This window comes from Gopherus evgoodei, chromosome 7 (genome assembly GCF_007399415.2).
Source record: "Gopherus evgoodei ecotype Sinaloan lineage chromosome 7, rGopEvg1_v1.p, whole genome shotgun sequence".
Lineage (NCBI taxonomy): Eukaryota > Metazoa > Chordata > Testudines > Testudinidae > Gopherus > Gopherus evgoodei.
Genome location: NC_044328.1, coordinates 75,092,583 through 75,109,147, shown reverse-complemented (window position 1 = coordinate 75,109,147; position 16,565 = coordinate 75,092,583). Strand labels below are relative to the sequence as shown.

The 16,565-nt window shown below is 45.1% G+C and overlaps 1 protein-coding gene across 9 annotated transcripts in view; it reads left to right on the top strand.

Moving 5' to 3' along the window:
• The window catches only part of ZSWIM8 (zinc finger SWIM-type containing 8), a 134,715-nt gene that overhangs the window by 106,906 nt on the left and 11,244 nt on the right, over positions 1-16,565 (top strand). For 8 of the 9 annotated variants that reach the window (XM_030568850.1, XM_030568851.1, XM_030568855.1 and 5 more), the window contains 8 exons: positions 258-382; positions 3,939-4,173; positions 6,547-6,699; positions 7,574-7,796; positions 7,981-8,270; positions 9,510-9,733; positions 10,050-10,532; positions 14,268-14,436. In XM_030568850.1, coding sequence (XP_030424710.1) covers positions 258-382; positions 3,939-4,173; positions 6,547-6,699; positions 7,574-7,796; positions 7,981-8,270; positions 9,510-9,733; positions 10,050-10,532; positions 14,268-14,436 — 1,902 coding nt within the window. Of the gene's footprint in view, positions 1-257; positions 383-3,938; positions 4,174-6,546; positions 6,700-7,573; positions 7,797-7,980; positions 8,271-9,509; positions 9,734-10,049; positions 10,533-14,267; positions 14,437-14,785; positions 14,847-16,565 lie in introns of all 9 variants that reach the window. The other variant, XR_004001200.1, reaches the window with a different exon arrangement.

The following is a 16,565-nucleotide window of genomic DNA, read 5'->3' as shown; positions in this document are numbered from 1 at the left end:
GACACTCACCTTTTGACCTGTCAGGATGAGGTTGCCCTGGCAGTTGCAGTGCAGACTTCTGGGAAAGACTCCAGCTCTCATTCTCAAGGGCATAGACTATGTATAATGTCAACAAGCAAAATAGGACAAACTCTTTCCTTTATGACTAATAGGGGGAGATGAACAAAAGAGTACAGGGAAAGAGGTAAAATGTGTCAGACGCTCTTAAGCCTCTTGAATTCACCTATCTCTGTATCCTTCTCTTCTTGGCCCTGCAGGCATGAAGACGACTGTGAGTGAAGCAGAGCACCCTCTTCTGTGTGAAGGAACCCGAAGAGAGAAGGGTGATCTGGCTCTAGCTCTGATGATCACGTACAAAGATGACCAGTCTAAATTGAAAAAGGTTTGTCCCTTTAAGGGATCATAGCTGAATTACCCTGTGTCATATCCCACTCATGGCCTTGGGGCTGCATTATATTGCTTATATTATCCTTCCAGTGCAAAATCTGAGTGCACAGCGTATGTTACGCTGCGGAGCCATAATTTCCAAGGGGTTCCTAAATTCCAGCATGGCGGCACGCATCTCTCACACTTAGTTCTCGTTCACTATATATGATCTCACCCTTTATCCATTTAGGATGCTGTCACCTATGCCCTTGAATTTTCAGGGTAGCTCTGTATCTGCCCTTGGTCCTGGCTCAGTTTTGCTCCAGGGATATTGGGCTGCGTTCTTTGCCCTGCCAAAATGTTAGTCCTTTGTTCTGTGAGGTATTGGGCTCTGTTTTACATGTTATCCTAGTGCCAGTCCACTTTGCCCTGTGGCCTGGGTACCTGTGGAGAAAATTGTAACCAACATTTTACTTCATACAGTAGAACCTCAGAGTTATGAACACCTGGGGAATGGAGGTTGTTTGTAACAGTGAAACATTTGTAACTCTGAACAAAACGTTATGGTGGTTCTTTCAAAAGTTTACAATTAATACAACTTTGAAATTTTGCTAGGCAGAAGAAACATGCTTCTTTTAGCCATCTTAATTTAAATGAAACAAGCACAGAAACAGTGTTCTTACTTTGTCAAATCTTTTTTTAAACTTTCCCTTTTTTTTTTTTTTAAACTCTGCTGCTGCCTTATAGTGTACTTCTGCTTCCAAATGAGGGGTGTGGTGTGACTGGTTGGATCACAGAAACCCTCTTGGGAACTGCCAACTGATATGCCAAGACTACTGCTGCCTCTGCTTTCTCTGCCAGCTCAGGACTCCAGCACCCTGTCTTGTTAAGCAGACACGCCCGTCTGCTCCAACACAGACTCAGGATCTGAACCACGTGACCCAAAGCTGCAGACTTAACTGAAAGCAACTTACAGAAGTGTTCCTGTCTTTAACACTCAGATGCCCAACTCCCAGTGGGGTCTAAACCCCAAATAAATCCATTTTACCTTGTATAAAGTTTATACAGGGTAAACTCATAAATTGTTTGCCCTCTATAACACTGATAGAGAGATGTGCACAGCTGTTTGACTCCCCCCCATGGTGTTAATACATACTCTGCATTAAGTATAAGTAAAAAGTGATTAAATACAGAAAGTAGGATTTAAGTGGTTCCAAGTAGTAACAGACAGAACAAAATGAATTACCAAGTAAAATAAAATAAAACACGCCAGTCTAAGCCTAATACAGTAATAAAACTGAATACAGATAAAATCTCACCCTCAGATGTTTCAGGAAGTTTCTTTCACAGACTGGACACCTTCCTAGTCTGGGCACAATCCTTTCCCCGGTACAGCCCTTGTTCCAGCTCAGGTGGTAGCCAAGGAATGTCTCATGATGGCTCCTCTCCTCCCTTTGTTCTGTTCCACCCACTTATATATCTTTTGCATAAGGCGGGAATCCTTTGTCCCTCTCTGGGTTCCCACCCGTCCTTGTCAGTGGAACAGCACCAGGTTAAAGATGGATTCCAGTTCAGGTGACATGATCACATGTCACTGTAAGACTTCAGTTACCACTTGCCAGCACACACGTATACAGGAAGACTTACAAGTAAAACACAGCCATCTACAGACAATTGTCCTGGTTAATGGGAGCCATCAAGATTCCAAACCACCATTAATGGCCCACACTTAGCATAATTACAATAGGCCCCCAGAATTATATTTTATATTTCTGGTTTCCAATACAAGAGTGATACATCTATACAAATAGGATGACCACACTCAGTAGATTATAAGCTTTGTAATGATACCTTACAAGAGACCCTTTGCATGAAGCGTATTCCAGTTACATTATATTCATACTCATTAGCATATTTTCATAAAATCACATAGAATGCAACGTCACATGATTGAGTCAGTTTGTAACTCTGGTTTTCGTAACTCTGAGGTTCTAGTGTAATATATCCCAGCTCAGCTGCATGTGTACACGTGTGTATCTTATTTGCACTTGGAAGGACATAATTGTGCAGAACAATTAAAGAATTGCTGATTCTGCATGAAAAACCTTGAAGCCTATTCTATTGAGAGACAATACTATTCCTCTAGAGTATTTTCAGTATTCTTCTACCTTCTTAAGGAGTTTGCCTGTTCTGCTGTTCTTTCCCCATTTCATGTTACAATCCTCTGCCTGTGGCATTACCAGTAATCTAGACATTAATTCACTGAGACATCAAAATTGGTTACTTTTGTGTGAATGAACAACACAAATGGACAAATTCTTAAAGTCCAGATTGTTTTCATGCAAATATTCCCTAGTAATTAAAATAGAAAAGTGAGGATCAGAAACTGTTGTTAAAGAATAATAGAGTGCATTTCTCTAGTATAGAGACGTCTCAGAGGCCTTTCAACATTTCTGTACAGTAGGTCAGGATTTTACAGTTAGAGAAACTGAGGCACAAAAGTGTAATGACTTGGCCAAGGTCACCCAGTGAGTCTGTGGCAGAACTGTGAATAGAACCCAGATCTCCTGGCTCCCAGTTCTGTGATTTAACCACTCGGTGAGAATCAGAATTGTTTCCATATTGAGGGTTGGAGGGTCATTGGCTTTTTAAGATGCAAGTAAATGGAGATGACGTAGTCGGTACTTTTGAGTCTACCCTTCCAGAATGGTGAGTATGGAACCTGTCTGGCTGATCTCAGAGCCTGCTTTTCCTAAAGTAGCTGAAAAGGACCTAAGGGTTACAGTGGACGAGAAGCTGGATATGAGTTGGCAGTGTGCCCTTGGTGCCAAGAAGGCTAACGGCATTCTGGGCTACATAAGTAGGAGCATTGTCATCAGATTGAGGGATGTGATCATTCCCCTCTATTCAACATTGGTGAGGCCTCATCTGGAGTAGTGTGTCCAGTTTTGGGCCCCACACTACAAGAAGGATGTGGAAAAATTGGAAAGAGTCCAGCGGAAGGCAATGAAAATGATTAGGGAGCGCATGACTTATGAGGAGAGGCTGAGGGAACTGGGATTGTTTTAGTCTGCAGAAGAAAAGAATGAGAGGGGATTTGGTAGCTGCTTTCAACTACCTGAAAGGGGGTTCCAAAGAGGATGGATCTAGACTGTTCTCAGTGGTACTAAATGATACAAGAAGGAGTAATGGTCTCAAGTTCCAGTGGGGGAGGTTTAGGTTGAATATTAGGAAAAACTTTTTCACTAGGAGGGTGGTGAAGCCCTGGAATGGGTTACCTAGGGAGGTGGTGGAATCTCCATCCTTAGTGGTTTTTAAGGTCAGGCTTGACAAAGCCCTGACTGGGATGATTTTAGTTGGGGATTGGTCCTGCTTTGAGCAGGGGGTTGGACTAAATGACCTCCTGAGGTCCCTTCCAACCCTGCTATTCTGATTCTATGACATGTATTTTCTTGTCTAACAGAATTTATTTTCCCCCAGTAAGAAACTGAATTAGTACCTCGCCCATATCCTTTGGGATAATGGGTGTTTTCTCACTCTGCCTCTAACCCGATTTTTCTCCCCCATTAAAGATTTTAGACAAACTGCTAGACAGAGAGAGCCAAACACACAAGCCACAGACTCTGAGTTCCTTCTACTCATCCAGCAAGCCCACAGTAGCCAATCAGAAATCTCCTTCCAAACATGCTGCCCAATCCACCACAGCTATCCAGCAGCTTCCAGGGACGTCAGTCACTCAGCAAGCAGGTGTAACCACTGCAGTCCAGAGCAGTCCTTCTGAAAGCTTTGTGGAGAAGAGTGCACAGGGTAAGAGATCTGCTGTGTTCCAGTGGGATCATGCAGAATGCCCTGTCTTTACTGACAGGATGGGAAACTGAAGTCCTTGTTCCTTTTGGGAGGAGGCCAGGGCTGATTTGTGTAATGGTCTGGATAATCGACTGTCACTGAACTCCTTCATCTACTGCACCTCGCTCCTAGGGTAAAATAACCCGCCAGTTCAAGCATTTCTGTCCACTCACATATTACGGAACAATTTACTCAACTCTTCAAGCTTCCTGTCTCTAGAGAGCAAATGGTAAACTGGTTCCTGATTCATTTTAAGAGACTGCTCTAGTAACGTCTTTTATGTCAGTATTACAATGCTGTGGAGTTACCAGAAAAACCCTATATACAGCTTTAGGAGCATCTGTGACATCAACAGACTAGAACAGCAAACTAGAGGAAAGTGAGAAGTAAAGGTGAAAGGGAGTTAACAGTGGGAGAGGAGCATAAATTCCCTTCCCTGAAGTGTGTTTCCCCATGTGCTCTGTGCCCTTACTTTAATGGCAAACATCACATAACATGTATGGGAATGATAAGCAGTGCAAGAGAGGTGTTCCCTTCTAACCTCTTCCTACCTACACTGTTATAGCTGGAGACTATAGCAATAGCTACAGAAAAGGTTGCTGGAGCATTTCCATTCTAAACCCCTGGCTTCAGCTGCATGGAACTCTCTGAAAGTTTGAGCTGTTAAACCTGAACTGTTCTAAGCCTGATCTCTGACAACGGGTTTTTTAACTTTGATGGAAAACAGGTCATTGATTATGAACAAAAGGAATTAGAAAAATACATTTTGCTCCCCTTTTATTTTTTAAAAAAAAAAGGGTCTTAACCTTTCTTTAAGCAGCTAAAACTGCTGGAGCGGGAAGTTTGGCATAGAAATAAATCTTGTTGGTTGGCTGCAAAAGTACAAGCTGTCCTCTCTAAGTGCGACACGATGGCTGCATCCCCCAGGAGCTTGGGGGGAGGCATTGTCTCTCTGAGCTCTTGCTGGGACACTGCAGTTCTGCGCAGCCCCATTGCAAGGCTGAGGCTTAATGCCACAATTTGTCCTCAAGTTTTGAGTGGCAGAAGTGTTTCACTGGCTCTTGTGGAAAAACTTCATGACTCAGTAAACTTTAAGTGCTGAGTGTGATTTTTTTTTTTTTTTCCTAAGTGACCCAGTGGGAGCCTGACATCACTGGAAACATTATGCATATCTGTAGCTTTACCTCTAGCTTTACCTCTTCTGCATATGTATTACAGTATAGTATAGTTTTTAATTACATGACCATGTACTAATTGCTGGATTTTCCCCCTACAACCTTATTTATACATGATGAGAAAACAGCTTAAATGGCTTGCCCCAAACCCCATAATAGGTCAGTGTCAGAGCCAGGAGTAGAATTCAGTCTACCTACCTTCAGTATTGGTTCTTAACCACTAGATCATCTTTTGTTTAGCTGCTAAATTAGCAACTCAGTGATCTTGACACTCTTTTGTTTCTTTCATTTCCATGTTCTAGCAACCCTGTCCTGTTTCTCGGCTAATACAGTCCCATGTGTTCTGATTCTGTCTTTACAGGAAAAGACTCTTCAGGAATATTTTTGGAAAATAAGTGATTATTTAATACTAGCAGTGTCTTTAAAAAAGAATTGTGAGAATTTAAAAAGACATTAAAACCTTTTTGTTTTAAACTCTTCTAATGTAAAACCCTTTTTTTTCCAAAACAGCCACACAAGAATGTTCTGTTTTTTAGTATGAAGATTTAGCCTAAGGATGTAGGAATACTGTAACTGAAAGCTTAAGAGAATTCACTATCGCTGTGCTACCACCGTAATGTAAGAAGGGATAATTAGATTTTCCTTGGCAGTTGCAATTGAAACAAGTGACCTTTAAGAGTCCCTTCTAGAAACAGCTCTTTTCCTGCTCTGTGCTGAATCCTGGCCTTTGCTTATTGGAAATGTCCTGTTCTCCTTCTGAAGAGCATGAGGGGAAGGTGAAGGTGGACAGGGCAGGACCTGAAACACAACGTAAAGTGTATTCACTCTCAGTCTGGGGCAGGATTATATATGTGGAACTCAGATAAAAATACCAGAGCGCCCTATGTTATCTCGACTGAAGAGTAAACCTGTACATGTAAAAGCCAGCTGTGTTTTTAGTGCCCATCTCCTAGGATGAGAAAAGGGGGATCTGTATCAAAATCTAGGTCTGGCAGATTATCTTTCACAGCCCCTGGTGCTTCACCTGGCTGCATTTCTTTTGAGCAGCAAGAGAAGCAATGTTTATGCTTTACAAAGGCATGGGGATGTTCAGAGACATCTGGCTTCATATGTTTCAAGACTTGTTTCACTGTCTCTTGCTGCTTTCCTGTTTGTCCAGAGAGCTCTCAGAGGTCTCCTTGCGAGCCACCTGGGGAGTCCAGTGTTGTGAAACAGGAGGGGAAGGTTCCCAGTCGTCTGGCCCTTGGAAGTCGAGGTGGATACAATGGGAGATGCTGGGGCTCACCTGTCAGGCAGAAGAAGAAACACACAGGTATGAGGTAATCAAGTCATACAGCATCCAAAGCTGTGCTAGGCCCTCTGCAGGCACAGACCAGTTCACCCACCATTCCATTCTCTTGTCAGTCTCTCCCCTCACTGAAAAAAGCAGTTCTCTGTCTGTAAGCTCTTTGGGGTGGGAACACAGGTCTTGCCCTGTAAAGTCTCTTGTGTTTAACACTAGCTGTGTTCTGGCTAGCGAATTAGGTATGTTGGAACTGAATGGGTGCACTGTTTCCACAGTGCCCTCAGCTCGTGCTGACCCAGGGAGCAGGGCACCATGATTTTGGGCTCTGTGCCAAACTCAGATACGCTGCCACTGGCTCACTGGCTGAGTTACCCCCTTCTGCTGTTTTCTGTGGGTACTGAGTGTGTTTGGGGGTAAGTTGCCTTGGGATTGTGAGTGGGGAACTCTTCTGTTTAAATTGGATGGAATGTTAAATACCATATATACGATGGGAACATTGTACTGCATTCTTTCGATAAAACCATAAAATAAATACGCAGTCTGTTGGTCTTGGTGGTTGATATGTACAATTGCTTCGATCCTCTTCATTGAAATGTACCAAAGATCTACGTGGAGTCTGTGTGGCAGGGAAATGTGTGCAACAGGCTTCCTTTCCCCTTCTGTCGAGGCGCTGTGGACTTCTCTGTATTTGAAACTGCAAAATCAGTGCAGGGTTGGTTGGATGAACTGACCAGTTTTGTCTGTGAATATACATTCCAGTTGTGGTTTGCAAAGAAATAAAACCCTCGTCAGCTGTTTACACTGCCTGTGGTGTGAATGGGTTGGAACCTGTTCAGGTGTGCAATGGTCTTGGAGAGGAGCTTGTCCGTTGACATGCCCTTTGTTGTCTGTGGTGGTGTAGGTATGGCCAGTATTGACAGCAGTGCTCCCGAAACCACCTCTGACAGCTCTCCAACCCTCAGTCGGCGGCCCCTTCGTGGGGGATGGGCAGCCACTTCCTGGGGCAGAGGACAGGACAGTGACAGCATCAGCAGCTCGTCCAGTGACTCACTGGGCTCATCGTCCTCGAGTGGCAGCAGGAGAGCCAGTGGTGGAGCACGTGCAAAGACTGTGGAAGTTGGCAGGTAAGATCCACTTTCCTCCCTCACTACATGACACCTTATGACTTCCTTGGTCCAGAGTCAAGTGTATACACAGGCCTGTGTACATCTGTGGAGTGCCTGCTGGTGAGAGCTTGCTTAGCCTGAAGAGAGGAGCTCTGTGAGTGCTTGCTCCTGTCCGAGTGGCTCCTGTATCTTGTCATTCCAGGTATAAAGGGAGGCGGCCGGAAAGCCATGCACCTCACGTCCCAAATCAACCCTCGGAAGCAGCTGCTCACTTCTACTTTGAACTGGCCAAGACAGTTCTTATCAAGGCGGGTGGAAACAGCAGTACCTCCATCTTCACTCATCCCTCCTCCAGCGGTGGGCACCAGGGGCCCCACCGCAACCTCCATCTCTGCGCCTTCGAGATTGGGCTCTATGCACTAGGGCTGCACAACTTTGTGTCTCCCAACTGGCTCTCTCGAACCTACTCCTCCCACGTCTCTTGGATCACAGGTTAGGGCAGCATTATTAGGGTGCTCTTTATTTGGTGGAGTGGGGAGCTTGATTTTAGTAACATCACTGCCGAGACACTGATGCACACAGCTGCAGCCTGCCATGGATAGTTGCACACACCAGGTAGCAAGGATTTGCACAGGTGGTGCTTACTACAGCTTGGGGAGGATTCTGGTGCCAATACCTGCTTCTTGACTTTGCACCATAACCAGCTGCAGTGCTCAGAAGTCTCTGGGCAAAGGGGAGGCAGGTACTGGCATAGGATTGTCTTAGTGGGATAGGGCCTCTCTGAGGATCTCTGCTGACGAGAGACGCTTGCAAAGCATTGTTGTGGCTGAGTGTGTTGGAGACTTTGACCTTCCTCCTGTATCCCATTACACTCAGAGCCGCTGCTAGCTTCCTCCCTGTGGCTTGGAGAGCTCAGATAGCTGTAATGGAAGGCTAAAGGAATGTTGACGTATTTCTCATGAGGAAAAGTTAGTTCCCTTTTCTCAGGCTGGAATATCCCCCAGGCCCTTTACAAGAGTCTGACTCTTTCCTGTGTATTAGCATACATTCAGGCATTCTCTAGGCCAGCTAAGGAGACTGTTAATCCAGTAGCAGTGGGGGGCTCTTGGCTAACTTATCCTGTTGCTGCCTTCCACCTTCCCCCTGTAGGCAGCGCTCTGGCCTACCATGCCTGTCTTGCTGGTTGAGCAGCTGCACAGAGCTGTGTCTAGGATTCAGCAGTGCTGCTGTGTCGCTGCTAGTATGATGCAAGAGCATGAGCTCTCTGCTTATTCAGGGCCCTGCCTTTGCCAGTCGGGCATGAAGCTTGAGGAGAGCACTTGGGTTCCACCTGCCTTCCCCAAGGGAAGTCTTGTATTTTGGGGAATTCCAGGCTTCTCCCCCTGCAGAGACATGGCTGGAAGTGGAGACTAGACACATTCGGACTGGAAACGGTGCACATTTTTAATCGTTGGAACAGTTTACCAAGGGGCGTGGGGGATTCGCCAGCACTGACAATTTTAAAATCCAGACAGACTGGATGTTTTTCTAACAAATCTGCTCTAGGGATGATTTGGGGGCAGTCTCTGGCCTGTGCTATACAGGGGGTCAGACTAGGTAAGCCCAGTAGTCCCTTCTGGCCTCGGAGTCGACGAGTCTACGATTCTCCCCAGAAGAACTGATTGGTGCTGTGATTGAGTCTGTGGAGGGTGGTGTGTGATGCTCGTCCTTCTCTTCCCCTCTGGTTACTAGGGCAGGCCATGGAAATTGGCAGCGCAGCCTTGAACATTCTGGTGGAGTGTTGGGATGGACACTTGACTCCTCCGGAAGTGGCATCATTGGCAGACAGGGCTTCAAGGGCCAGGGACTCCAACATGGTGCGAGCAGCTGCTGAATTGGCACTCAGCTGCCTGCCCCATGCCCATGCTCTGAATCCAAATGAGATCCAGAGGGCCCTGGTGCAGTGCAAGGAGCAGGTAAGCATCGCTTCCTGGGGGCAGTCTGACCTCCAAAGGGTCCTGGACATGCCAGGTAGTCAACTGGTATCGGTGGGATTGGCTCCTCCCTGCCTTGTGAAGACAGAGTAACACAGCACTGATTCCAGTGCTGCATTATAGATATTTCTTCTGCCCCTTGTGGGCAGTCTGTTTTGGTTATCCTGCTGGCTGACTGCTTTGGGCAGCATTGGCCATTCTGAGGCGTGTTGCAGTCCTTAGTATCTTACCTGCTGCAGTTTTCTCCTATCCCTCATGCTGTTGGGTTTGTTTTCTCCACTCTCTGTCCCCTTCTCAGGATAACCTGATGCTGGAGAAGGCCTGCATGGCGGTGGAAGAGGCAGCCAAAGGAGGTGGGGTGTACCCAGAAGTCCTGTTTGAAGTGGCACACCAGTGGTACTGGTTGTATGAACAGACTGTTGGTGGGACCCCGGCGCAGAGAGAAGGAGCCACTGGTTGCAGCGCCAGTGGTGCCCGGGCAGGCTCTGAAGCAGTGCGCGGATTGACAGACAGCAGGGTGACTGCTGAGCCCACCACTGTGACAGTGGCAGCTGCAGTGACAGCAGCAGCCACAGTAGTGCCGGTGATCTCTGTGGGGTCAACTATCTACCAGCAGCATACGATGGCCGGGCCAGCAATGGCACATGCACACACCCAGGGCCTGCACCCCTACACTACTCTCCAGACCCATATACCCTGTAACCCCCAGTATATTGGACACCCAATCCAGCACATGCCACGCCCAGCAGTCTTCCCTGTGCCTGGCTCAGCGTACCCCCAGGTGAGTCACCATCAGTGGCCTGGTGTTCTATAGATAATCCTCTGCGTTCATGATAACCTAGTTCAGCTTCTTTGAGAGGGAACATAGTCTAGTGGGGTGAGCTTGGGGTGGGAACCAAGATCTCTAGAGCTCCAGTCTCAGCTCTGCCAATGATTCACTTAGTGGCCTTGGCAAGTCACGTCATATCTCTAACCCAGCTTTCCCATGTGTAAAGCAGATTTATTTACTTACGTCCCATGGGTGGGTAATGCATGTAAAGCAACTTGAGAACATTAAGTGTAGTATCAGCTAGTGGCATTACAACTGTATTGCTATAGTGCCAAAAGTATGCTAGGCACACCACAGAAATGTCCCATCCCTGAAGAGTTGGCAGTCTAGGCAGTAGAGGTGTAGGGAGGAGGGGGTTAGATTTTATTAGGAACTGGGTAAACTTTTGGGAAATGGGGAGCCTATACAGGAAGGATGGGCTCCACCTACACCAAAATGAAACCAGATTGCTGGCACTTAAAAAGGTTGTAGAGCAGTTTCTAAACTAAGGGCTGGGGGACAGCCGACCCATGTGGAGGAACAGGTGGCTCGGACAGAGACATCCCTTAGGGGCGTGTCTATTAATGGAGATTCTCTATGGTCTAGTAAAAGGAGGAGAGTATGGAAGATAAAATATAGGTAGGATCTGATGAGAAACAGTCAAATGATTAAAAAGTCTCATTCAATTACATCATGTAATGGGTGACAGCTAAAAAGTGACAAGATTTTAAAGTTCTTATATACCAGTGCTAGAAGTCTAAATAATAAGATGGGTGAACTAGAGTGCCTTGTATTAAATGAAGATATTGATATAATAGGCATCACAGAAAGTTGGTGGAATGAGGATAATCAATGGGATTTGTACCAGGGTACAAAATATAGCGGAAGAACAAAACATGTCATGCTGGTAGGGGAGTGGCACTATATGTGAAAGAAAGCATAGAATCAAATGAAGTAAAAATCTTAAATGAACCAAACTGTGCCATAGAATCTCTGTGGATAGGAGTTCCATGCTGGAATTACTGACCAGGATGGTGATAGTGACTGTGAAATGCTTAGGGAGATTAGAGAGGCTATTCAAATAAAAAAACTCAATAATAATGGGGGATTTCAACTATCCCCATATTGACTGGGTACATATCACCTCAGGAGGGGATGCTGAGGTAAAGTTTCTTGACGCTTTAAATGATAGCTTTTTGGAGCAGCTAGTCCTGGAACCCACAAGAGGAGAGGCAATTCTTGATTTATCGTAAGTAGAGCACAGGGTCAGGTCCAAGAGGTGAATATAGCTGGACCACTTGGTAATAGTGACCATAATATAATTAAATTTAACATCCCTTTGGTGGGGAAAACACCACAGTGGCTCAACACTATAGCATTTAATTTCAGTGAAAATGAGGAGGTTAGTTAAACAAAAATTAAAACGTACAGTACCAAAAGTAAAATCCCTGCAAACTGCATGGAAATTATTTAAAGACACCATAATAGAGGCTCAGCTTAAATATATACTCCCAAATGAAAAAACATAGTAAGCATAGTAAGAGAACCAAAAAAGTGCCACCGTGAGTAAACAACAAAGTAAAAGAAGCAGTGAGAGGCGAAAAGACATTCTTTAAAAAGTGAAAGTTAAGTCTCAGTGAGGAAAATAGAAAGGAGCATAAACTCTGGCAAATGAAGTGTAAAAATATAATTAGGAAGGCCAAAAAAGAATTTGAAGTACAAGTAGCCAAAGACTCAAAAAGTTAATTGTAAAATTTTTTAAATACATCAGAAGGAGGAAGCCTGCTAAATAACCAGTGGGGCGACTGGGCGATGGAGATGCTAAAGGAGCACTAAAGGATGGTAAGGTCATTGTGGAGAAACTAAATGAATTCTTTGCATTGGTCTTCATGGCTAAGGATGTGAGGGAGATTCCCAAACCTGAGCCATTCTTTTTAGGTGACAAATCTGAGGAACTGTCCCAGATTGAAGTGTCATTAGAGGAGGTTTTGGAGCAAATTGATAAACTAAACAGTAATAAGTCATCAGGGCCAGATGTTGTTCACCCAAGAGTTTTGAAGGAACTCAAATGTGAAATTTCAGGACTACTGACTGTAGTCTGTAATCTATAATTTAAATCCGCTTCTATACCAAATGACTTGAGAATAGCTAATGTGATGCCAATTATTAAAAAGGGCTCCAGAGGTGACCCCAGAAGTTACAGGCCAGTAAGCCTGACTTCAGTACGGAGCAAACTGGTTGAAACTGTAGTAAAGAACAAAATTATCCGACAGATAGATGAACATAATTTGTTGGGGATGAGTTAATATGGTTTTTGTAAAGGGAAATCATGCCTCACCAAGCTACTAGAATTCTTTGAGGGGGTCAACAAGCATGTGAGCAAGGGGGATCCAGTGGATATAGAGTACTTAAATTTTCAGAATGCCTTTAACAAGGTTCCTACCAAAGGCTATTAAGCAAAATAAGCAGTCATGGGATAAGAGGGAAGGTCTTCTCATGGATTGGTAACTGGTTAAAAGATAGGAAACATAGAGTAGGAACAAATCGTGAGTTTTCAGAATGGAGAGAGGTAAGTAGTGGTGTCTCCCAGGGATCTGTGCTGGGCCCAGTCCTATTTAACATATTCATAAATGATCTGGAAAAAGGGGTAAACAGGTGGCAAAATTTGCAGATGATACAAAACTACTCAAGATAGTTAAGTCCCAAGCAGAATGTGAAGAACTACAAAAGGATTTCTCAGAACTGGGTGACTGGGCAATAAAATGGCAGATGAAATTCAATGTTGATAAATGCAAAGTAATGACATTGGGAAACATAATCCCAACTATAGTTATAAAATGATGCGATCTAAATTAGCTGTTACCACTCAAGAAAGATCTTGGAGTCATTGTGGATAGTTCTTTGTAAACATCCAGTCAATGTGCAGTGGCAGTCAAAAAAGCAAACAGAATGATGGGACTCATTAAGAAAGCGATAGAGAATAAGACAGAAAATATCATGTTGCTTCTATATAAATCCATAGTATGCCCACATCTTGAATACTACATGCAAATATGATTGCCCCATCTCAAAAAAGATGTGTTGGAATTGGAAAAGGTTAAAAAAATGGCAACAAAAATGCTTAGGGTTATGGAACAGCTTCTGTATGAGGAGAGATTAAGACCGGGACTTTTCAATTTAGAGAAGAGATGACTAAGAAGGAGTATGACAGATGTCTATAAAATCATGACTGGTGTGGAGAAAGTGAATAAGGAAGTATTTTTTACCCCTTCACATAACATAAGAACCAGGGGTCACCCAGTGAAATTAATAGGTATCAGGTTTAAAACAGGCAAAAGGAAGTACTTCATGCAGTGCACAGCCATCCTGTGGAACTTGTTGCCAGGGGATGGTGTGAAGGCCAAAAGTATAACTGGGTTCCAAAAGGAATTAGATGTGTTCGTGGAGGCTAGGTACGTCAGTGGCTGTTAGCCAAAATGGTCTGGGATGTAACCTCATGCTTTGGGTATCCTTAAACCTCTGACTGCTAGAAACTGGGACTGAATTATGGGGGCATCACTCAAAATTGCCCTGTTCTGTTCATTCCCTCTGAAGCATCTGGCATTGGCCGCTGTCGGAAGACAGGATGCTGGGCTAGATGGACCTTTGGTCTGACCCAGTATGGCTGTTCTTAACGTTCCTATGACTGATACCCAGCTTCCTTTCTAGGGTGTCCACCCAGCATTCATAGGAGCACAGTATCCCTATTCTGTAACAACACCATCTCTGGCAGCTACAGCAGTGTCGTTTCCCGGTGTACCCGTCCCATCCATGACACAGATTGCAGTGCACCCGTACCATGCCGAGACAGGACTGTCACTGTCTTCCAACGTAGCAAGTGAGTATCTTGGCCCCCAGACTCTGTATGTAATAGAAGTGTGGGTCATAGTCCTCCCAGCTTTATCCCAGACAGGACCAATGCACCTGGAACAGGACTATCACTGTTTTGAAATGTCCCCAGCGTGTGCATCGCAACCCAGAGATGCACATGCAGAGGGAGGTTAGGCCCATGATGGAGCAACACCTAATGCACCAATCAGAAGTAAATCAGCAAGTGGAACTTCATGGTGTTGATCCATTGAAGTTTCCAGAGTTTCACCCCTCAGACTGAATTGAGGTAGACACTTGCTAGCAGTCTGACTCCAGATAACTGGATGAGCTTTATTTCTCTCTCCTCCCATCTGCAGCCCTTCAAGTAAGGGAAGGCATGTGTGACATCTGTGGTGCTGTGAGGTCAGCTACTAAGAGGTACTTGGAGCAGGAGGCAGCCAAACTTCTGCCACAGAAACTTCCAAAGCCTTTGTCATCTTCGTGAGAGCTTGGAAATGGTCTTGCCTCAAATGCACGTGCTTAGGACAGAGGGCTGTGTCAGCAGGAGTATCTCAGGGACAGTCTCTGAGTGACTCTGCTATGCTGCAGTCAGGCTGGAGTTCAGCCAGTGTGCAATGCTGGGAACAGCTGCTGTGTGTGACTATCACTGACCTGCTCCTGTGGGGCATGGCTCTGGCAGGAGAAAGCTGGACCTGGGCTGAATAACACCATCACTTTCTACAAGAGCAGTACTGCATTTAGAAGTGGGCTGGCTCTTACTGTAAGTATTACCAGTGCCTCCCAACCCATAAAGTTCTGGAAGAGCCAGCACAGTGGGGGCATTTGCTGGACACGTTGTCCTCCCTCCCATCCAGATGCTTAGGGAAAAGGGGCTCCTCTTTCTGCTTTTTTTAAAATGCACTTTCACTCATTTAACTGATGTAAAAATGACTAGAAAAACCTTGGAGGTCTCAGGATCTTAAAACTTCCCAGGTCTGGTCAGCCCAGTGCCTTTACTTTCAGCTTCAGACTTCAGCTGTGTAGTGGTTGTGACTCTTAGCTTAGAAAAGCAGTTGCTGTTCTCTTCCCTCCTGTCCTGGAGCCTGCAGGCTGTTTGCTCAACCTAGGATAATGTAAATGAATACAAAGTGCCTCCTCTCTGACTGCCAGGATGTGACTTACCTGAGTTTGGATTCTCTTGCAGTTTATGTACTCTCTAGTTTTTAAAACACTGTTGCCAATGCCTGGATACTGTTCAGAAAGTGCTTACCCATGTGATAGTGTCTAGCTCTGGGTGATGCTCAGCACACCCCTAGGGTCAGTCTCCTTGGCAGGGTTTCACTTAGCTTTGTAATTTGTGTGTCCGACATCTTTCTGTCTGCTTGTGTAATGAGGTCAGATAGATCTGGTCATGAGACACACATTGTCTCCTAGGGAGCGTGCATCTGACACATGCTCATCTCTTAACTAATGTATACAGCAACAGAGAGCATATTTTGAAAAAAAAAACATGAATGAGAAGAAATGAGAACATAGATTCCTCCCCGGGCTGGCTGACTTAGCCAGTTGGATGTAGTTGCATATAGGGAGGCTGTGAAATAATGGCATCTACTCTGAAGCTGTGAGGCATGCCACAACTCTCCCTATTCATGCCCTTCTCTAGGGGAGATTCAGATAATCTTTGATCCCTTGCCTGACTCCACCTTATTGACTCAATTAATGTTACTTAAGATTATACATGCATAAATTGACATAACATACCAGCTTCTACCATGTGTACTTGAGATGTCCCCCTCAATTCCTTGTGTGCCCTCACAGAGCTTTTTTAGAGGTTTTCCCACTCTTGTTTGAGTATTGGTTTAGCTTTATTGATGCTGGCTCTGGTGGAAGCTCAGCTGTCATCTCCATGGTCAGAGATGTAAAAGCACCAGTGGCTGTCCTACAACAGGAAGCTCGCCATACTGAGCTTTGTTGGAGTCACAGCGATGCTACAGCAACACTGCAGATGTAGCTGAGGGAGGGGGAGTGGACCCCACCTCACCTACTATTCCACCTTTCTTAATAGTGTTCCTTCTGAATGACTGTCCCAGCCAGCTCTCAGTGGAGAACTCAGCTGAGGTACCGTGGACAGAGGCCCACCTCCTTGGGCAAGTCACC